This window comes from Capricornis sumatraensis, chromosome 10 (genome assembly GCF_032405125.1).
Source record: "Capricornis sumatraensis isolate serow.1 chromosome 10, serow.2, whole genome shotgun sequence".
NCBI classification, from domain to species: Eukaryota; Metazoa; Chordata; class Mammalia; order Artiodactyla; family Bovidae; genus Capricornis; species Capricornis sumatraensis.
Genome location: NC_091078.1, coordinates 75,567,967 through 75,584,970, shown reverse-complemented (window position 1 = coordinate 75,584,970; position 17,004 = coordinate 75,567,967). Strand labels below are relative to the sequence as shown.

The window sequence follows — 17,004 nt, the reverse complement described above, 5'->3', positions numbered from 1 at the left end:
CCGAGTGACTGAAATGAACTGAACTGAACTGAACAGCATTCTGTTAGAGCAGCTGGCACTAATACACATGGTAGCTGGTAGTCAGAAACAGGGTACGTAAAAATAGCAGAGTAATAGTAACAATGAGAATAATAGCAGGAACATTAACAGGGCCAGAATTTGGTCTCTGAACGTCTACATGTTTATGAAATTTATCCTAATGAAAATCTCAATAGAAGATGTAATTATTAGCCTTGTTCTGTGGATAAAGAAACTGAGGCACACAGACTAATCCCCCAGCATGACTGTTTGGAATGATTGCCAGGCTTAGGACAAAGACTAGGTATACACAGGAGAGAACTTGTCCCAGTTTGTTCAGAACAGGCCTGAGAATCACTGCACTATGAACATATTTATGCACAGAATCACTATACAAATGAGAAACAATATTCTGTGTGCTGAGGTTAAGTCAAGGAAAACTGGGACTCCTAGTGGATCTGAGGAGAACAGAACAAGCAAGAGAACAATTAGAAAAATGAATCCAAGGGTAGCATAGGTGGAATGACATTTTATCTATGCTGAACGATAATCCTCTCATCGAACACAGATAAAACAATCTTATCAGGTTGTTTCAGCCCATGTTGTGTGAAAATTAAAGCTGGATTCATTGCAAGGCCAGCTATAATGAATGGTAAAATAAAAGTGAAGGCAAAAGAAACACACCCTACTTGACAACAGATTTAATAAGAATACCTAGTGTTCCTTCGGAGAAGGCAATGGCACCCCACTCCAGTACTCTTGCCTGGAAAATCCCATGGATGGAGGAGCCTGGTGGGCTGCAGTCCATGAGGTCACTGAGGGTCGGACACGACTGAGCGACTTCACTTTCACTTTTCACTTTCATGCATTGGAGAAGGAAATGGCAACCCACTCCAGTGTTGTTGCCTGGAGAATCCCAGGGACGGGGGAGCCTGGTGGGCTGCCGTCTATGGGGTTGCAGAGTCGGACACGACTGACGCAACTTAGCAGCAGCAGCAGCAGCATCAGTGTTCCTTATACTAAACGGTGCTAAAGTAGGGAGTAGCTGAAAATAATTCTGTAAGTCATCAAACAGATGTCTATCTTTGTGGAAACACCTACCATATAAATGGTTGCAATCGGTGCAAATAGTAAGATTATTCCAATATTTCATTTCTGGTCTGTGGTATGGGTGTGAATAGGCAGAGCTGGAATTTGAGGCCAGGCACATGGACTCTAAAACCTGTGATCTTAACCACTCAGCAATTTCCTCCTCTGCAGACACTACGACCCATTTTAGGCACATCTTTCTCCAATCCTAGAAGCCATGGAACAGGTCATGAGGTCACAGAGTGAGGGGCACCATTGAAGACCATTTCCCACCAGCAGGTTCCCTTAATTACTGGCTATGTTGCTGCCTCAGCTCTAGCCTGGGACTTCCACAATGATATGGCAAGGACCTGTGCAGAATTTATGAACACATTTATGCTAGAATATAAATGCCTGCTTTCACCAAGACGACTTCAGATCTGGGAAACTTCAAGTTTCCTAAAAGGGATCCCAGGCTAGAACACCTGCCAAAGTTCTCAAATCTTAACTTTTCACCCAGTGTTTGAGGCACCATGGAAAACACAACAAAACACTTCTCCCATTCCAAACTTAAGAACACACTAAGGATTGTGCTACGGTGTGTGCCTTTAGAAGTTTCCTTGAAAACACAAATGGACAACTGATTTTGTTAGTCTTGGCAAATCTGAGAGGAGGAGATTACAGTCCAAGAAGATACAGTAAAAGACTTTACTCTGACCTAATGTACTTATTCAAGCCCATATTTGCATGCTTGTGCAGGAACAGAACATGAGAGTGAAATGTGTGGTAACTTCATTAAAAACAGCCCCATTAAACTCCACAGCACAAAGTCAGTCTGTTTCCTTACTGCAAACCTCACCCAGTGTGTAGCCTACTCGTCAGGCACGTGGGATGGAGAAAGAGCTGGAGGGAGGAAGCCAGCATCACACAGTCCCTTGTGCCGCCTCCTTTCCTGCGCAAGTAAAAGCGCCGTTTCCCTGGAAGCTGGAGAATTCCTGGTCATGCTCTCCATAACACACTTTTATTTTTGTTGAAACATCTATGTTTTATCATTGATAGAACCTTGCAAATAGATTTCAAAAGCCTGTAAACTTAGAATTAATTCTAACTGGCCTGCAAACAGTACATTACAATAGAACTAAGCACAATATTTATTTAAAATGATGAAGTGTTTTTCTTTTCAAAAGACTTAATGATAACTGGAGGAGAGGTAGGGAAAAGTCCAACATCATTTATTCAGTCAACATGTGTGGACCTCAGTGAGGGGCAGGGTGCTGTGATGAGTCTCAGGAGTAGTTACAGTCACTAGACAATGGTGTCCACTTGATAAATCCCCAACCTACTAGTTCTGATGAAGCAATTATGCTCCTCCCGACAGTTTTTTGCCAAATAGATCATTAATCATTGCCAGGAAAATTGGCAAATTTCCTCCTCAGTTTTTTACTGAATGTTCTGAAGAAAAAAAAAAAAGAGAGAGAATAAATTTGAAAATACATGAGATGAAAAAACGCCACATGGAGGCAGACAACGTAGTATACCAAAAAAAAAAAAAAAAATTAAAATCGAGCAAATACACCTCCAAAGGAAAAAAGAAATCGAAATCCACAATTTCTTCTGAGGGTCACAGCATATAAATCTTTGAAAGTATCTTTAAACAAACATTTTCATTCCTTAGGTAATTCTAATTGGCTGGGGCTTGCATCCCACCAACTGAATCAATGGTGTTTATGGAAAGGGCAGACAGAGCCCAGAAGAAAGAAGGCAACTACAGAGAGCTTAATGGATGTTTTTCAATCATAGCGGACACAACAGGCTGAAAGCAAAGTGCTTCTGACTTGGGAAAGCTAGGTACTTGAGAGAGAAATGGGTTTTGCTTTGAATTCCAAAGGGCTTGACTTAAAGTAAGAACCAAAGTTTGGAGGACTGTTGGGGAGTAAGGAAGATGAAGGCTAGGATCAGGGCAATTTCCCACCATGCAGGAAGCCAGTGAATGAAAAACAACGTCTGAATGAGGCAGCTAATGAGGTTCACACATTGAGAGAAACAGAGAAAAGTCGAGCTAAGTCAGACATGACTGAAGCGACTTAGCACGCACATGTATTCTTATGAAGACCTTCAGTTTACAACAAACAGTGTTGGACATTCATTTACAGAAGAAATGTGAAGTTTCTCTTTTCTTTAAATTTAAGCAAAATGTCCATTAATTTACAGGACCACTGGGTAGGACATCGAACAATGAGACACCTCAGGTATCACCTTTAAGGTGTTGCCACACCCTTGGACTGCAAGGGGATCAAACCAGTCAATCCTAAAGAAAACCAATCATGAATATTCATTGGAAGGACTGATGCTGACGCTGAAGTCCCAACACTTTGGCCACCTGATGCAAAGAGCTGACTCGCTGGAAAAGACCCTGATGCTGGGAAAGACTGAAGACAAAAGGAGAAGGGGGCAGCAGAGGATCAGATGGTTAGGTAGCATCACTGGCTCACTGGACATGAATTTAAGCAAACTCTGGGAGATGGGGAAGGACAAGGAAGCCTGGCATGCTGCAGTCCATGGGGTTGTAAAGAGTCAGACATGACTGAGCAGCTAACAGCAACAAAGTGGGTTAGAATGCTGTACAGGAATGAGTTTTCAGGGCGGAAATTTTGGTAGCAACAGAGCCCTCCCCTGCAAACTGCTTCTGGCTGGTGGCTCTCTCCCATCAAGCTTGTTCAGAAGCTGTCTTCTATTCTGTGCTGCATCCGTTCAGGACATAAAAACACAGGAGAAATGTGGAAAATTTGGAAATGTTTACACAAGAGTAAAAGGAATCAATAGGCTGTCTGGAAAACACATCGAGATGAAACACGGAATTTTCCAAGAAAGGCCATAAAGTAGGAAATAAATGTAACTCTAAGTAGAGGGCATTATCACTGATGAGTGTGTCCTTAGCAAGGGTCACCGGGCCGGCTGGAGGCCCAGGCCTCATCCATCTACTCCTCGGTCAGGGAGAAGCAAAAGCAAAAGGATGGACCTAGAGGAGGAGGGACTTCCGGTCCCAGAGACACAGCGTGACGGGCTGTTTCCACCACATGTTTTGGGCGACTAACCTCCCAGACTCAGTCCCTCCAGCTGATCAATAGGGACAATAATTCCTCTTCTACCTCCATCTGCATCCTTGATTTGCTGAGGGCCTCAAAGTACAAGACATGCTACGTCCTTACAGAAAGCAATCAATAATAACACATGATCCTTACACTGCATCTAAACATGCATGAAGGAAAAAGAGACATAATTAGGGGATGTAAATCTTTTAGTACCGGCAGAGTGAACAGTCAAGAATAAACCTACCGGGTAGAGGCCGCCAGTCGCGGCGATCACCTCCTTACTTTTCGGTTGGGTCGCAGAACCGTCACCATGTCCCTGGCAGCCTCGGCGGGCCGGGGCCCCGGGGCCGTGTGGTCCCCGACGCACGTGCAGGTGACGGTACTGCAGGCGCGGGGGTTGAGGGCCAAGGGTGCCGGGGGCACGAGCGACGCGTACGCGGTGATCCAGGTGGGCAAGGAGAAGTACGCCACCTCGGTGTCGGAGCGCAGCCTGGGCGCGCCCGTGTGGCGCGAAGAGGCCACCTTCGAGCTGCCGCCGCTGCTGTCGGCTGAGGCCGCGCCCGCCGCCGCCGCCACCCTGCAGCTCACCGTGCTGCACCGCGCGCTGCTCGGCCTCGACAAGTTCCTGGGCCGCGCCGAGGTGGACCTGCGGGGGCTGCACCAGGACCAGGGCCGCCGGAGGACCCAGTGGTACACCTTGAAATCCAAACCGGGAAAGAAGGATAAAGAGCGAGGAGAAATTGAGGTTGACATCCAGTTTATGAGAAACAACATGACTGCGAGCATGTTTGACCTTTCCATGAAAGACAAGTCTCGGAACCCGTTTGGGAAACTGAAGGACAAGATCAAGGGCAAGAATAAGGAGAGCGCGTCTGATACGGTGTCAGCCATCGTCCCCCACGTGACGCCCTCGGCTGACAGTGATGACGAGTCTCCTTCCAAAGACAAAAAGAAGAAGTCAAAGATCAAGACCTTGTTTTCCAAGTCCAACCTGCAGAGAACGCCGCTTTCCCAGTCCATGTCCGTCCTGCCGACCTCAAAGTCAGACAAAGTAATGCTTCGTCCTGGAGACTTCGAGTCCCGGTGGGAGGACGATGACGAGGACAAGTCCTCCTCTGCCTCGGATGTCTTGTCTCACAAGAGGACAGCAAGCGTGGATCCTAAGCAGCTGAACCAGGTCAGCTTCAGTCTCCCCAAGAAGGAAGGCCTCTCCTTCCTGGGTGGCCTCCGGTCTAAGAATGATGTCCTCTCCCGCTCGAACGTCTGTATCAATGGGAACCTCGTCTACGTGGAGCCGCCCGAGGCCAAGACCGAGACCAAGGACAGCTCCCCGTCCCCCTCCCCATCCCCCCAAGACCTCAGGAAGAAGCGGTGGTTCTCATCTACGGAAAACCTGGCCTCTCGGCCTTGGAGGGAGCCTGGGGAAGTAGGCGCGGTGCCTTCCGAGTCTTCCACAAAGGACACCCTCAAGTCTATGTCCCTGCCGTCCTACCAGCCACAGGTCAGCAGGGACCTTGGGGAGAATGCAGCCCCAGCAACCTTGGAGGCTGCAAAGGAAACCAAAGAGAGCAAGAAACAGGAGAACAAGAAGCCGGCTCTGCTCTTCCTGGTGCCGGGAAGGAAGGACATGGCCAAGGGTAGCGAGGGCGAAAGCCCTCCTACTGCCGCCTCTGGGAAGGAGAGGGAGGGAGTGCCCGCTGCGCTCAGGGCCGGGGAGCACCAGCCGGGGCCTGCCGATGACCTTGTGAAGAGATCGGACAAAGAGGCTGCGCCTGTTGCCTCCGGACTAGGCCAAGCGCCAAACCCCTTTGAAGACAAGCAGCTCCCAGAACCAGAAGCCGACCCAGAGCCCAAGGCTGCGCCTGTCCCACCTGTTTTCTCACCCAGGGCTCCCCAGACCAGAGCTGTGAAACCCCGACTTCATCCCGTGAAGCCAATGAACACCACAGCCCCCAGGGTCTCTAACTCCACCTTGGGAACTGCCGCGATCGTGAGTGAGAACTTGATCAACGAAGCCGGGATGAAGAAATACAAGCCCTCGGACCCCGCATTTGCCTACGTGCAGCTGACCCACGACGAGCTCATTCAGCTGGTCCTCAAACAGAAGGAAACGATCAGCAAGAAGGAATGTCAGGTGCGCCAACTGGAAGACTACATCGACAACCTGCTGGTCAGGGTCATGGAGGAGACCCCGAACATCCTCCGGGTTCCCTCTCAGGTCGGCAAAAAAGCAGGAAAGATGTGATCCGCCGGCCTCCAGCATTGAGACTCTGCCGTGAGTCTGTCTCCACCAGCTCCCGAGGCTGAGGACTCGCTGTGCCCGACAGCCGGGCACAGATTGCCATCTTCCTCCTAGGTTATCTGGCAGGAGTCCCTCCCACCCACGGAAGCCAGGTCAATGACTACAACGGATCTTTTCACTGTCCATTCCCAGGGTTTCATTTTTAAATGCCACTGTGCCTTTAACCACGTTGTAAATATTTTATGGTCAGACCGGAGACATGGTCATAAGATCTGATCCTGGCCCAGAGGTTCAGATGGCGCTGGGGGGTATTAATTAATGTATTTTAAACATTGGGATTTTCTTTCTTTGAATTTGAGATTTTTAAAGTACATCTCCCCCCAGTCTTTAAAGCTTCAGGTGAGATGACAAGGACCAGGCGACTGGGGCTGTGTTGCACATACCTTCTTGGCATTTGAGTAGCTCAGGCATGGCATTTTGGCTGCAGATGCTAAATTTTTGATACCGTGTAAACCTACTTGACTCCTCGGACTTGGTCTTTTGTTTTGACTGGAGCAGAGGAGTGCAGAGTGTGCCTTTGAGATTTATAACAAGCTGCTTTTTCCAGACATCAGCCTCTACACCACAGTAGCCTTTAAAATTTGCTCTTTATCAATGGAGAGGGGCTGTCTATGGAGGGAAGCAGACCAGGGGACTTAGAGTCACTTTGCACTCAAGGGAATTGGTCAAAACCCCTCCTCTGGTGATCACAGAGCCCCTGTGACGGGGGTGGCCGAGGCAGTGCCTTGATTAGCCATCGAGTGCCCCAGGCGCTTGCTAAAATGGTTCTACCAGGTGTGGAGCGATGGCAGGGGGTCCGTTGGCCCTCTACCCCCATGTCTTAGCTTGGCTCCCTGGTTTCCTTGGCAGCTCTTCGTGGCATCTTCCCTCCTTAGTATAACATTGTGAAGAGCAAGATGATATCTATTTTTAGATGGCTGTGTTTTTAAAACTAGATTGACACACTTTTTTTTTTTTTTTAAACTAGGACCCCTTAACTAATAGCACCAGTTCAGATTCTTCAGGGCTTCCCTGGTGATTCAGCGGTAGAGAATCCTCCTGCCAATGCAGGACATGGGGGTTCTATCCCTGGGTTGGGAAGATCCCCTGGAGACTCTTCAGGTAATTTCATTGTTAGTAACCCGATATTAGAATGTGTTCTATATTACTCATTTTTTGTTGTTGTTCCAGTTGAGACAGAATCTCATCAAATCCTGACATCTCTCCTCAGGAGAGAATGTCATAGGCCAAGGGCGTGGGTAGGGCTTGAGGAGAGAGCAGTTATTAAACAGAACTCTCTCTGTGTTCATTCTTGTATTGAAGTTAAGAGGCAAGATGATTGGCAGTGGGATTCCTTCTCAGGATCACATCTGCTGCCACATTAGTTAATATCAGCACTTTAATCTGAAGGATGATACTGTAACTTGATTGAATTAATTCACTTTTAATTATCGATAGCTGTTTCATTTAATACCTTCCTACATACTGGGGACCACTGTAAACCTCTCAGATGACTTGTATTTTTGTAGCGCTACGAGATTTATTTACATCCCTATAAAGAGAACTGGATGTTTGCTTGAACTCTGGAGATATACGTGTATATATTTGTTATGCAGTGTTTTGTACTTGATGTCAGTGTACTTGGACTGTGATAACCCTTGTGCACTGGGTGGCAGGGGCCCTGAGTGGTTTCTCCCAGGAAGAGCTCACATGGAGACCCGAGTTCTTCCCGAAAGCTTTTTGTTGTGGGAGATCTGCTGCTAGGACCTCAGGGATGGGACCCGGTCCGTGTTTAAGAGCAAATTCCTCCGCTCTGAGATGCCACTCGAGAACTCTGGAGAATGAAGGACAATCAACTTCAAGAGTGCCTGGTTTCTACCAACTGCTGGAAAAAAATTCCACAGGTAGCATTCCTGCACCTCTCAAGGATGCCGGTTAACACCTGTCCTTGAGGACTCTGCTGTGAGGGAGAACTCGGTTAGGAAAGCTGGAGCAAAAGCTCTGAGCTGTTCACAGGGGCAGGTGGACTGGAGGGCTGGAGCTGCTGCAGCCAGTGTGGGTCTGAGGGCTTACACCCACGTGTCTGCACCAGGAGAGTCTGGTTTAGCCTCTGGCCGCTGAGTTCATGCTCACTGAACTGATGAGTCCTGGGAGGCCCTGCTTGGCTGCCCACCTCCCACCCCCAGAAGACCAGTCAGTACTTCAGGGAAGCATCCAGTGAAATACCAAACACCTTGTGATGAACTTCCACTGGAGGTCAGCATCTAGAAAAAAAAGTCAATCCTTTGCCCAGTTGTTTCATATCATCTCTGTCGCTGGACTTTGACAGATGTCCTGCCCACCCCTTTTATTTCCTGTGGGTTAGCCTTCCCAGGTAGTGGGATGGAAGAGCAAGAAAGTCTGCCCTTCGCCACATGAACAGCCATTGACCCTGAGTGGAGGGTGTGTGGGCAGTGAGTGGCACACGTGTGTGGTTTCCAGCTCTGCTGACAGCGGGGGCTCAGAAGGGCACAGAGTGGGGAGAGTCCACGACCCTTAGCCACCTGCCAGACTGAAGGCCAGAGGCAACTTGTTGTAAAATTAGGCGCGATCTTCACTCCCCATGCCCCTTCTCTTTTAGACCCATTCACCGATGAATGGTCCCTCAAGGCTGAAGGATCTGTTGCCCTCAGCGGGGCGGAGCGCTTACCCCTCCAGTTTCTACAGCAATCTCAAACCTGTGGTTTTCTCAGTATTTATCGTGTGAGCTACTGACGTGACCTCTTCCTCCCTCTGATTGAAAGCTCACCCAGCATTTCTGGATTATAGAATTCTTATTTCCTGCCTTGTTACTTTGGGAATTTTGAATTTCTTTGCTTTTGTTTTTGAGAAGTAACCTAAAAACTTCCTACAACACTAAATAAAATGGTACTGGTACTACCTTTCAAAAAAAAAAAAAAAAAAAAGAATAAACCTACCATCACAGAACAAAAAGAGAGTAGAGAAAAAGCATATTCTCAAATGATTTTAAAATCAGCACCCAGGCTAGTTCTCAAACACTAAAAACTATTCACCGATATTAAGGATACAGGCTGAAATCCCCAAACCTGTGGATAAGTTAACATGTCTTCATTAAGTAGAGGTATTCGCAGTGGTATAATCTGGGGAATAATAGCCTGAAATCATCTAGAAGCCGTGGTGCACAGAATTTAAAACATGACTGAGAGTCAGAAAGACACAGGCACCCCAATGTTCACTGTGGCACTATATGCACCATAGCCAGGACATGGAAACAAGCTAAATGTCCATCGATGGCGGAATGGACGACGGAGATGCTGTACACATATACCATGGAATATTACTCAGCCATAAAAAATCGAAAGAAAAAAATAAGATTGTGCCATCTGCAGAGACATGAATTGGACTGTCAGAGAGTGAAGTAAGTCAGAAAGAGAACAAATGTTGTATATTAACGTATTTAGGTGGAATCTAGAAAAAAATGATACAGATGAATCTATCTGCAAAGCAGAAATAGAGACACAGATGTAAAGAACAAATGTATGGACACCAAGTGGGGAAAGGGGCAGGGTGGGATGAACTGGGAGGCTGGGACTGACACCTATACACTACTATGCATAAAATGGATAACTAATGATAACGTACTGTACAGCACAGGGGAACTCTACTCAACGCTCTGTGGTGACCTAAATGGGAAGGAAACCCCCAAAAGAGGATATATGTATACATATAGCTCATTCACTGTGCTGTACAGCAGAAACCAACACAACATTGTAAAGCAACTATACAGCAATACAGTTAAAAAAAATGATTGTGGGAAGTACAAGAAGATGTTCCAAGAGAAGTTGAGAAATAATGGCAGACGAATTTATTATTATTATCACGCACTTACTATGTGTTTTTAAGTCCTATGCCATTTTATTCTCACAAACTCATGATACAACTTGTATCAGATTATTCCCATCTTAGAGCTAAGTAAACAGATACAGAGAAGCAAAACAACTTGCCCCAGCTACTAAGTGGAAGATGTGAGACACTAACCCAGGCAATGTGACCACCCTACTACACCCCAGCCCACATCCTCCCTGGTTAGCTGATGAAGTTAAAGGGTAGAACTGTCAGGGTCTACTTTCATTACAAAAGTGTTGGCTTTTGTAAAAGCTGTTGACAGGTGAGGGCTTATGAAGTGCCAAGCACTACTAAGAGCTATGCAATCTCACTTAATCCCTTATTCTACCTCAGGGAGCAGAACTGCTATTATCTATGTCAGTTTTACAGATGAGGAAATGGAGGGGGACAGACACATCAGGCATAGGACAGAATTTCCTGACCCCTTAGGGCAGTGTTTCATTATCACCCCACTATGGACATGGACAGAGAAGGCAATGGCACCTCACTCCAGTACTCTTGCCTGGAAAATCCCATGGACGGAGGAGCCTGGTGGGCTGCAGTCCATGGGATCCTGAAGATGCAAACACGACTGAGCAACTTCACTTTCACTTTTCACTTTCATGCGTTGGAGAAGGAAATGGCAACCCACTCGTGTTCTTGCCTGGAGAATCCCAGGGACGGCGGAGCCTGGTGGGCTGCCGTCTATGGGGTCGCACAGAGTCAGACACGACTGAAGGAACTTAGCAGCAGCAGCAGCATGGACATGGAACAACAGACTGGTTCCAAATAGGAAAAGGAGTACATCAAGGCTGTATATTGTCACCCTGCTTATTTAACTTACATGCAGAGTACATCATGAGAAATGCTGGACTGGAAGAAACACAAGCTGGAATCAAGATTGCTGGAAAAAATATCAATAACCTCAGATATGCAGATGACACCACCCTTATGGCAGAAAGTGAAGAGGAACTAAAAAGCCTCTTGATGAAAGTGAAAGTGGAGAGTGAAAAAGTTGGCTTAAAGCTCAACATTCAGAAAACGAAGATCATGGCATCCGGTCCCATCACTTCATGGGAAATAGATGGGGAAACAGTGGAAACTGTCAGACTTTGTTTTTTTGGGCTCCAAAATCACTGCAGGTGGTGATTGCAGCCATGAAATTAAAAGACGCTTACTCCTTGGAAGGAAAGTTATGACCAACCTAGACAGCATATTCAAAAGCAGAGACATTACTTTGTCAACTAAGGTCCATCTAGTCAAGGCTATGGTTTTTCCTGTGGTCGTGTATGGATGTGAGAGTTGGACTGTGAAGAAGGCTGAGCGCCGAAGAATTGATGCTTTTGAACTGTGGTGTTGGAAAAGACTCTTGAGAGTCCCTTGGACTGCAAGGAGATCCAACCCGTCCATTCTGAAGGAGATCAGCCCTGGGATTTCTTTGGAAGGAATGATGCTAAAGCTGAAACTCCAGTACTTTGGCCATCTCATGCAAAGAGTGGACTCTTTGGAAAAGACTCTGATGCTGGGTGGGATTAGGGGCAGGAGGAGAAGGGGACGAAAGAGGATGAGATGGCTGGATGGCATCACGGACTCGATGGACGTGAGTCTGAGTGAACTCCGGGAGTTGGTGACGGACAGGGAGGCCTGGCATGCTGCGATTCATGGGGTCACAAAGAGTCGGACACAACTGAGCGACTGAAGTGAACTGAACTGAACTGATGCTGAAGGAGCTCTTTTCCTAATCACTTTACTGCAAAACTTTAATACCACCAAGAGACTATGTATCTGTATACGTACTGTATGTGTATCTGTGCTTATATATGAAAACAGTACAGTCATTTTTCCCTACAAAGAATCAGTTTTTGCCCTCATTGAGAATGTGTGACAAACAGCTTAATGGATCCTTATGTGAGCAGTCTGCTGTAACTCACGTAAGTGCTTCATTTATTAATTCCTCATTCACTCATTTGATCCTTCAGTATTTATGAAGCGAAAGGAATCAGACATAACACACAATACTGTGTGATTCCATTTATATGAGGTTCAATAAAAGACAAAACCAAGGCATGGTGACAGAAATGTGAGTAGTGATTGCTTCTGGAAAAGAAGGATCAGAAGGCACGGGCATGAAGGAATTTTAAGGCAGGATGAAAATTTTTTATCTTGATCCTAGTGATAGTTCATGCTTGTGCATCTTTGCCAAAATTTATCAAACTATACACTTCAGAAACCTGCTAAATTATATCCCAATAAAGTTTATTTGACAGTATTTCCTAGTATGTGCTGGCCTGGGAAATTTAAATTGGTCCCTGAAGGTCCTAAGTCACTTGCTGCCAGATACCAAGGTTCAACCAACGCTCTGTTGTCTTCACGCAGGGTCAAGGAAACAAACTGATCCCTCAGTGTGACTGTACCAATGTCTTCCTGGAATCCCAGGCAGAGTTCTGATGATCCAATGTCATAATAGTGTGGAAAAAGTCTAAAGAGGACCTCAAAAAAAAAAAATAGATAGATAAAACCAGCGTGATCTAAGAACTTCTACATGAGGACAGGTTTAGAATCAAGTGCTCGGAGGTTTACACTGCGGAGAAGTAACAAGGCCCATAATGTCACCACAGGGAGAAGGGAGGGGAAGCCTTTCCCAGACTCTGAGAGCATCTGTCCCTCTGGACAGTGGCCCGTGTGCTGCCTTGTGACACTGCTTGTACTTGGCACTGGTTATTTACAGCAGCTCTGTTATTCTGCTTTCCACATGCTTATGTCATTTTCTCAACCAGATCAGAAACGGCCTATGGTTGCGACTGTGTTTTCACACCCCGCTTAGGGTCTTCTGTGGCTGGCGAGGCACTTACAATCAGATTCCTGAGCCCTAAATTTTCTGAACCAGACAGGCGGAGAAGCATCTGAATATTGGATCTCTGTGCTACTGTGAGAGGTTGCCAGAGAGACACAGTCTAAACACCAATGTATTGAAATTTCTAAGATATTAAAAGATTTAGGGGCCAAACACACAAATGATTTAGACTGGGCCTTCTAGAAAATTCAGGACATATAGTCAATGCAAGTATGAAGCGGGCCTAAAAGCCTTATTTTGTGTTCAACAATGTATTAAACGAGAAAAGGGAGAGAAACTTGATAGAATTTTCCCTGGAACAGAACAGTAATGTGATCGACTAAATAAACCAGTTTTGTTTTTTTTTCTAATGTTCATCCTAAGAGTTGGATAGAGAAGGAACTAAGAGGTCTAAGAGCCCACATTTGCTGAGAGCCCACAGTGCGCCAGGCTTCCCGTGAAACCTGGTAAAGACATCATCTTGCTCAGTCCTCACAAGCACCTATGGAGGCAGGTGCTACCACAACTCCAGTTTCACAGCAATTAAAGGGCTGATACTCAGGACGATGGAACTCGAATGTGGAAGTAGGAAACAGGTCTGACACTTTCCGCCTTCTTGCTCAACACTGTCCTGTCCTCCCAACGTGACCCGTGACCCTTCTTATGATAAGCCTGCAAGTGGGTGCCAGGGTCTCTCACTGATGGCCAACAGAGCCCAGGAAGGGAATGGCTGAGCTGGTGTTTGAATGGGACACAGCCTGATATCGTCAAAGCAATGCCACAGACTGCTGTTCGTGAGGGTCAGGGAAACACTGAAGTCGAGATAACATCCTATAGGTCACCAAGAGAAGCGTAGTGTGATCAGCTGCCTCTGGGGCAGACATGGCTGAGGGAAGCTCTGCCGGAATGAACCCGAGGGCTGAGGCCAGGGCAGAGTCGGGGTGGGCGCTGCTAGCTCAGCGGCAGGTCTCAGGTTGGACGGGTAAGCTTCCCCAAACAGCAGGTTTCTTGGTCTTACCTGTACGGTTTGTACTGTGTAGATTTTCTTCAGATTTGATGCGCACTCAGCTGCTGTGGCACCAGGGAGGGATCTAGGCAAACAGAAGCCAAAGAGCAAAGAAACAAGGAGAACAAGGAGTCAGTGTTCATGAAACATTCCACGGTGTCAAGTCTGCAGGTCTGCACACCAACCGGGTCTGAAACCGCAGAAGCAGACACGTCTGGGATGCTAGTTAGAATTTAAAGTGTGGAACTCCTACTTTGTCAAGTCAGGTGCTTGCTTCTTCTAAAAACAAACATATTTACCCTGTAGAAATTTAATAGGAAAAGTGGAAATGTAAGCGAAAAAGGTATTTGAAACCTTAAAATCACCGTCTAAAAAATACTAAAATAACCGGGTGGTAACCAAGCCTTGTTTGTCGAGGACTTTGAATGGGAAACTGGGCCTGTTATATAGACGACAATGACAGTGCGTGGTCCTGATCTGGTTGTGTGTTTGAAAAACTTGTTAGGTCCCTGGTGGTAAATATTCATGAACTCTTGAGAAACAGGCTGATCTTTTGCCAACGTTAAGAAAACATGATTACTAAAAGTCACTCCGACTTTTTTGTTTCACCTGAATTTGCATGTTTCCAAAACACTTTTCAGTTATTTTCTCCGACTGATGTAATTAGCTCTGGTGAACTCTGCAGTCAGAATACATTAATCTTTAGTTTGCCATAGGTTCCACTAGATGGCAACACACTACAGGCTTACTCACCAGAAGAGCCATCCACTGCCATTTTACCCACACTGTGTCCTGGGTCAGGGGTAATGGCACACGTGCTCATCTATTTGCAGAAGTGAAGCCTCTGCAACCCGGCCATCTTTCCTTTCTCCCCACACTGAATTAGCAGGTCTTGCTCAGCAAAGTTCGGATCCAGCTACATCATGCCTAAGATTTAAAAATTCAAGTAATGCACCACAGCCCCATGTCTGATTGTTGGTAAGAACTAAGGTTTGTGGTGAGGAGCACACACTGGTTCCCAGCCGACCCATAAGAGTCTGGAACCTATAAAAAGAATGCTTTTTACCAGTGCTGACCCTCCAAAAGGGAACTTCAAGATGCTGAACTTCCCAGCTAGAAATGTGCCCCAAACTGACCCAGTTCAGAGGTGCAGGGGATGGCAGAGCAGAGGGTCCCGCCCAGCTATGGGGTGAGCATCAGGCACCAGGGGGCCAAGCTCTGCAGACGACAGTTCAAGAACTATGGGCCAATCATACGGACCTGGGTGTCAAACCTGATATAAAAAACGCACTTCTGAACACAGCTCCCTAGCCTGGAGGTCAGAAGGAAGTACAGTTACGGACTAGTGTGGGGGTGAACAGGGACCCTGGTGATCAGGTAGAGCCCATTAAATAAATCTTCCCCAAAGCACCAGGTGTGCGACTCTTTTCTAGTTATCACGAGTGCGTTGGACACTGTGTTTGACAAAAGCAAAGCTACAATAACCACCATGTTCGCATTTTGCTGCCAGACTGGAAGCCTAAAATAACCGTGTTGTTACTACACTACGCTACTACAGAGTGCAGCGAAGAGCACCTGCAACAACGGTCCCTGGCCCACAGTGCCTCTGTGTATCTGCGCTGCTCAAGGAACTGAAGGACTGACTCAGATAAACACTGAATTGCTATTTAATACAAGTTTTAGGCTTCCTCAATGTGCTTAGCAATGCAGGAGATGCAGGTTCAATTTCCTGTGTCAGGAAAATCCCCTGGAGAAGGAAATGGCAACCCACTCCAGTATTCTTGCTCGGAAAATCCCATGGACAGAAGAGCCTGGTGGGTTACAGTCCATGGGGTCATAAAAAGTCAGACACCACTGAAGTGATTTAGCACACACACATGCTGTTTGAGGCTTAAATTACAAAGGAACTGGGTGAAACACTTAAAAACAAAACCCAAACTTTAACCTTTTTTGAACAGATTTTCCCACGAACAATCTACTGCTTTTATAGGAAAATTTACTGGCATTTATTCTAAAAAAGACTTTTCTTCCTTTGAAGAGTTTAGCTGATGTCTCCACCAACTATTCCCAGCAAATATATCCCTGACTGCCCAAGGCACAGAGCAAATCATGTACAGGTTCTGTCCTTAATGGGGTATAGAGGAAAAGGGAAGGTCCGAAGGTGGGAAAATGTACCTAGCTTTTTCTTCATTTTTAAAACTGTGCACTTTAAATTTTTGCTAACTTCTAAAGTTATCATTCAATTTATGATGGTTTAGAACAAGTTATAATTTGAGTGTTCACCTCATACAGCATGATGTCAATTTCAGCAAATACAACATGAGGATATCACTATTTAACTTAGGAAATAAATCACTGATAAAGCCTTTGCTTTATCTGTCTCTGTCTCCACGTTCTGGTCTTTTACTCACATTCCAGTACAAGAGACAATTACACAAAGTTCCACTGCTCAAGTTTTTCGAAGAAATCTGATTTCTAGAGTCTGAGAAGGGCTACAGCATAAGACGATGAGGCAACGCTTCTCAGGGCATGACGACGATGTCAGGGGCTGGGGTGTGTGGACTGAACTGCTGCTTATATGCTAATAAGCAAGTCACCTTCACTACAGTGCCGAATTCCCACCAGTGACCGTACTTAGATGTCATTCTTACTTGTCACCATCTTACAGGTGAGCTGCCCAGTGCCTGCAGAGGTTTGGTAATGTGCCCCAAGCCACAGAAACCTCACCTGAATACAGGTAACCTGAGATTTCCTGCTGTTTACAACCTCACTGCTAAACTGTCCAGTTATACCATCTACACACTTACATTTTTAATGGAGT

General features: G+C 46.2%; 2 protein-coding genes across 5 annotated transcripts in view; one reads left to right on the top strand and one right to left on the bottom strand.

Annotated features, from left to right (window-relative positions):
* EIF4E3 (eukaryotic translation initiation factor 4E family member 3) overlaps positions 1-17,004 on the bottom strand; it is a 50,957-nt gene that overhangs the window by 17,615 nt on the left and 16,338 nt on the right. For all 4 annotated transcript variants that reach the window (XR_011145474.1, XM_068982108.1, XM_068982106.1 and 1 more), the window contains one exon: positions 14,196-14,268. Coding sequence is in view for 2 of the 4 variants with exons in the window: in XM_068982106.1 (XP_068838207.1) it covers positions 14,196-14,268 (73 nt within the window). In the remaining 2 variants the exon portion in view is untranslated. The remainder of the gene's footprint in view (positions 1-14,195; positions 14,269-17,004) is intronic.
* On the top strand, positions 4,489-6,423 carry LOC138087723 (rab11 family-interacting protein 1-like). Its single transcript, XM_068983062.1, has one exon. It carries the CDS (start codon positions 4,489-4,491, stop codon positions 6,421-6,423), a length of 1,935 nt encoding a protein of 644 aa, XP_068839163.1.

Bases quoted from the DNA above. Each gene is read 5' to 3' on its own strand.
- LOC138087723 (XM_068983062.1), top strand. From the start codon at position 4,489: ATGTCCCTGGCAGCCTCGGCGGGCCGGGGCCCCGGGGCCGTGTGGTCC.